This window comes from Piliocolobus tephrosceles, chromosome 10 (assembly GCF_002776525.5).
Source record: "Piliocolobus tephrosceles isolate RC106 chromosome 10, ASM277652v3, whole genome shotgun sequence".
Classification (NCBI taxonomy): Eukaryota; Metazoa; Chordata; class Mammalia; order Primates; family Cercopithecidae; genus Piliocolobus; species Piliocolobus tephrosceles.
Window position 1 is genome coordinate 40,726,974 of NC_045443.1, and position 4,679 is coordinate 40,731,652.

The 4,679-nt window shown below is 38.9% G+C and overlaps 1 protein-coding gene across 7 annotated transcripts in view; it reads left to right on the top strand.

The window, feature by feature from the left end:
* Positions 1 to 3,914, top strand: part of IRAK4 (interleukin 1 receptor associated kinase 4) — a 42,837-nt gene extending 38,923 nt beyond the window's left edge. For all 7 annotated transcript variants that reach the window (XM_023182784.3, XM_023182786.3, XM_023182788.3 and 4 more), the window contains 3 exons: positions 736 to 798; positions 3,471 to 3,629; positions 3,759 to 3,914. In XM_023182784.3, the coding sequence (XP_023038552.1) occupies positions 736 to 798; positions 3,471 to 3,629; positions 3,759 to 3,794 (258 nt within the window). In that variant the 3' untranslated portion in view covers positions 3,795 to 3,914. The remainder of the gene's footprint in view (positions 1 to 735; positions 799 to 3,470; positions 3,630 to 3,758) is intronic.
* The last annotated feature ends 765 nt before the right edge of the window (positions 3,915 to 4,679 follow it).

Genomic DNA, 4,679 nt, shown 5'->3' on the forward strand with positions numbered 1-4,679 from the left:
ATGCTTAGAGATTTTGTCACCACCAGGCCTGCCTTACAAGAGACCCTGAAGAAAGCCCTAAACATGGAAAGGAATAACCGGGTATCAGCCATTGCAAAAACATGCCAAAATGTCAAGACCATCGAGGCTAGGAAGAAACTGCATCAACTAATGAGCAAAATAACCAGATAATATCATAATGGCAGGATCAAGTTCACAATTTTTTAAAAAATTTTTTGCCGGGCGCGGTGGCTCAAGCCTGTAATTCCAGCACTTTGGGAGGCCTAGACGGGCGGATCACCTCCTCCTAGAGGTGAGGAGATCGAGACCATCCTGGCTAACACGGTGAAACCCCGTCTCTACTTAAAAAATACAAAAAACTAGCTGGGCGCGGTAGCGGGCGCCTGTAGTCCCAGCTACCCGGAGGCTGAAGCAGGAGAATGGCGTAAACCCGGGAGGTGGAGCTTGCAGTGAGCTGAGATCCGGCCACTGCATTCCAGCCTGGGCGACAGAGCGAGACTCTGTCTCAGAAAAAATAAATAAATAAATAAATAAAATAAAATAAAATAAAATAAAATAAAAAATAAAAAATTTTTTGTAGAGACAGGGTCTCCCTGTTGCCCAGGCTGGTCTTGAAGTCCTGGGCTCAAGTTATCCTCCCACATCTGTCTCCCAGAGTGCTGGGATTACAGGCATTAGCCACCATGCCCAGCCTGTCTTGTGTATTATATTAATGAAATTTTTTTGTCTTAATAGGTTTTACTAGAAATAATAACTGGACTTCCAGCCGTGGATGAACACCGTGAACCTCAGTTATTGGTAATTGAAATATTCGTTTTCCTCAATCCTTTTTTCTCTGCTTTTGTAGTCTAAATTTATATGGATAAATTTGACATCTAGAAATAACATTTTCTGTTGGCAGTCTTTCCATTGGCTATTACACAATAGCATATGAAAAAAGCATTAAATATTTTTCATTCTCAGCTCTCCCATGAAGTACTTGTGAAGCCTAGAAAAGTCACTTATGTATTCTTTGTTCTGATTTCTTTGTGGGTAAAATGAAAATAGAACTGAATGATTTCTGAGGTCCTCTTTAGCTTATGTTTATTTTGTTACTTTCAGGGTGGCTACTCTTAATAACAGTGTTTTCAACATTTTCAGAAGGGAAAAAAATGGCTTCTATTCACATTTCTCTCAGAATAAAATTGCTAATAAAGGTTCTCTACTTATTTCTATCATGGAGTATTTTATTTACAAAGTTACAATAAAAAACATACCAAATTTGCCATTGTTAGGAAAAACTCAAATCATTTATTTCCTTTGCTCTCACACCACAGCAACAATCAACACAGAAGATTTCTGTGACCAAATGTGAGTGGGGAGGATTTCTCTCCACCAACAAGCAGACAGTCTACTTTGCAGCAGAAGTCAGCTGGATCTTCTCCAATTTAATTCTGACACTATGTTCCTAGAGATAGCATCAGAATCAGATCCCACAGGTTAAGGGCTCAGTCCCCGAGACTGCGATCTCACCAGACACCAATCGCAAGTTTAGGCCTCCAGAACTTCTGACCAACTGCCTTCAAGTTGGAGTTCCTGTGACCTCCTCTGTGGGTATGGAGGGCTCAAGAATGAACCCAGATTGATTCACGAACTTGCATGCAGCATATACTTTACCTAAGTTTTCCATCATTTTGCCTAAGGCTTTTTCTTTCAAAATATATAAAAGCCTCAAAACTTTGGCTTGAGTAAGGATGAAATGCAGAAAAACATAAGCTCTATCTCAGTCACAAGTTTTGCATTTCATCATATAATAGTGAAAATCATAAATCTTTGGAGAATTACACTCTTTCACCCATTCTTAAGGTTTGACTGTGATGTGACTCTAAAGTAATAAGATTTTCGTACAAGCACAGTTTAAAAAAAAATGATCCTTTGAAGAACCCTTATGTCACTAGATTCTGCCATTGCCAAACATTTTCAGAATTTATCTTTTGAAAGTGTTTTTGAAGAGTTTACCTCTCATGAATAGTTTTTTTCATCTGTATTAGTTTCCTAGGACTTTGTAAAAATATACCAAAAACTGTGTGACTTAAAGCAACAGAAATTTATTTGCTCGTAGTTCTGGAGGCCAGAGTCTGAAATCAAGGTATTGGCAAGACTATGCTCTCTCTGGAGGCTCCAGAGAGAATCTTGCCTTGCTCGTTGGATGTAGGGCTTACCTCCAGGATTGTCCATAATCTGGAATATTCTCATCTTAGGATACTTAATTACATCTAAAAAGGCCCTTCTTTTCCTAATAAGAGGACATTCACAGGTTCCAGAAATTATGGCATAGACATGTTTTGGGAGACCATGATTCACCCAACTTACTATCTTATTCCTACACTTCTCTCCCTGTTAATTATTTTTTTTTATCATGGCCTGCTCCCCATTTTTCCCCTCCCTTTTTCTCTGTGATTCAATGATCTTAGTAGCCATAGAGAAGTTTATTGGGTACAGGGAGGAGGAGTCAGGGTCCAAAAGTTGGAGTTGCGCTATTAGAAGCACATCAAGAAGCAGACCACGCTGTGCTGCCCACCTAGTAAATGCTGCTAATGGAAACATATAAGCAATTAGCTCATAACATAAATATAAAAATTGGAAGGCAGATGGGTGGAAGTATCTAGAAGGTATAAATATACATTTATATTACACACACACACACACACACACACACACACACATACACCCAGTCATGTGTTGCCAAATAACAGGAATATGTTCCGAGAAATGCGTTGTTAGGCAGTTTCATTGTGTGAACTTCATAGAGTGTACTTACACAAACCTAGATGATGTGACCTACTACACACCTGGGCTGTATGGTATTGCTCCTAGGCTACAAACATATGCTGTACAGCATAATACTGTCCTGGATACTGTAAGCAATTGTAACACAATGGTAAGTATTTATGTATATAAACATAAAAGAGGTACAGTAAAAATATGGTATTATAATCTTATGGGACCACCATCTATATGTGGTCTGTCATTGACCAGTTGACCAAAATGTCATTTTGTGGTGGATGGCTGTACTTATTTACATAGAATTTGTCCTGTATGTCTTGTTTGTTTGTTTGTTTGTTTTGTTTTATTTTTGGAGACAGAGTCTCACTCTGTCACCCAGGCTGGAGTAGTGCAGTGGCACAATTTCGGCTCACTGCAACCTCTGCCTCCTGGGTTCAAACGATTCTCTTGTGTCAGCCTCCCGAGTAGCTAAGATTACAGGTGCACACCACCACGCCTGGCTAATTTTTTGTATTTTTAGTAGAAACAGGGTTTCACCGTGTTGCCCAGGCTGGGTCTTGAATTCTTAATAAGGTTTTAAGATAAGATAGTAAAATGAGAGTACATGTTATTACAAAGTAGATTAATTTAAATAATTAAAATATACATTCTAATTTCCTTCACTTTGATTTGAAGCTCTTAAAGTTTTAACACTCATTTTAAAGCTAGATATTAAAGAAGAAATTGAAGATGAAGAAAAGACGATTGAAGATTATATTGATAAAAAGATGAATGATGCTGATTCCACTTCAGTTGAAGCTGTATACTCTGTTGCTAGTCAATGTCTGCATGAAAAGAAAAATAAGAGACCAGACATTAAGAAGGTATGAATTTTGTATACTTATTTAAAAAGTGAAAGGGGTGGGGTTCACCGTATTTTCCAGAGTGTATGTTTTAAAGCAAGTGTATAATGTGATTCTTTTGTTTTTTTTTTTTTTATGTCTTTTTATAAGGTTCAACAGCTGCTGCAAGAGATGACAGCTTCTTAAAACTATTGGAATAGACTCCTGACTTTTTATATACACCTATCTCAACCATTTTTTTTTTTTTTTTTTTAATTTGAGATGGAATCTCGCTCTGTTGCCCAGGCTGGAGTGCAGTGGCGTGATCTCGGCTCACTGCAAGCTCCGCCTTCTGGGTTCACGCCATTCTCCTGCCTCAGCCTTCCAAGTAGTTGGGACTACAGGTGTCCACCACCACGCCCAGCGAATTTTTTTTTTTTTTTTTTTTTTTTTAGGAGGTGAGGGGTTTCACCGTGTTAGCCAGGATGGTCTCGATCTCCTGACCTCATGATCCCCCCGCCTCGGCCTCCCAAAGTGCTGGGATTACAGGCGTGAGCCACGACGCCTGGCCTCAACCATTTTCTTAACTAATTTTTTTCCTAAATATTCTCGTTTACCTTTAACAAGGCGCAGGCTGTTGCAGGGCAGTGGTTATTAAAGCATGGGTTGAACTTCCAACATATAAAAATAGAGCCACCATATCAACACTTAGCCCTACCCATTAGTATCACACCCAGTTCTTACAGTAATCCCTGAGACATCTCCAAGCATCAGACATAGTTTGAACATTACAGAGTTAGCAAAAAGAACCTGGGCTGTATGTAGGGTGGAAACACTCTGATCTGAAGCCCAACTGACTCCACTACTAATTTGCTGTAAAGCTTTGGACACACACTTACCTGCTGAGGACACACACTGAGCCACTCATAACAGTGGGCTAATATCTGCTGTGCTTCTCTGACAGGTAATCATGAAAATCAAATGATGCAGGATATATACAAGCACTTTGTGAATTATAAAAATGATACAAAATTTAAAGTTTATAGAGCCAGTTACAAAATCCTATTAGTCATGTATTTATAGATTGTGTTC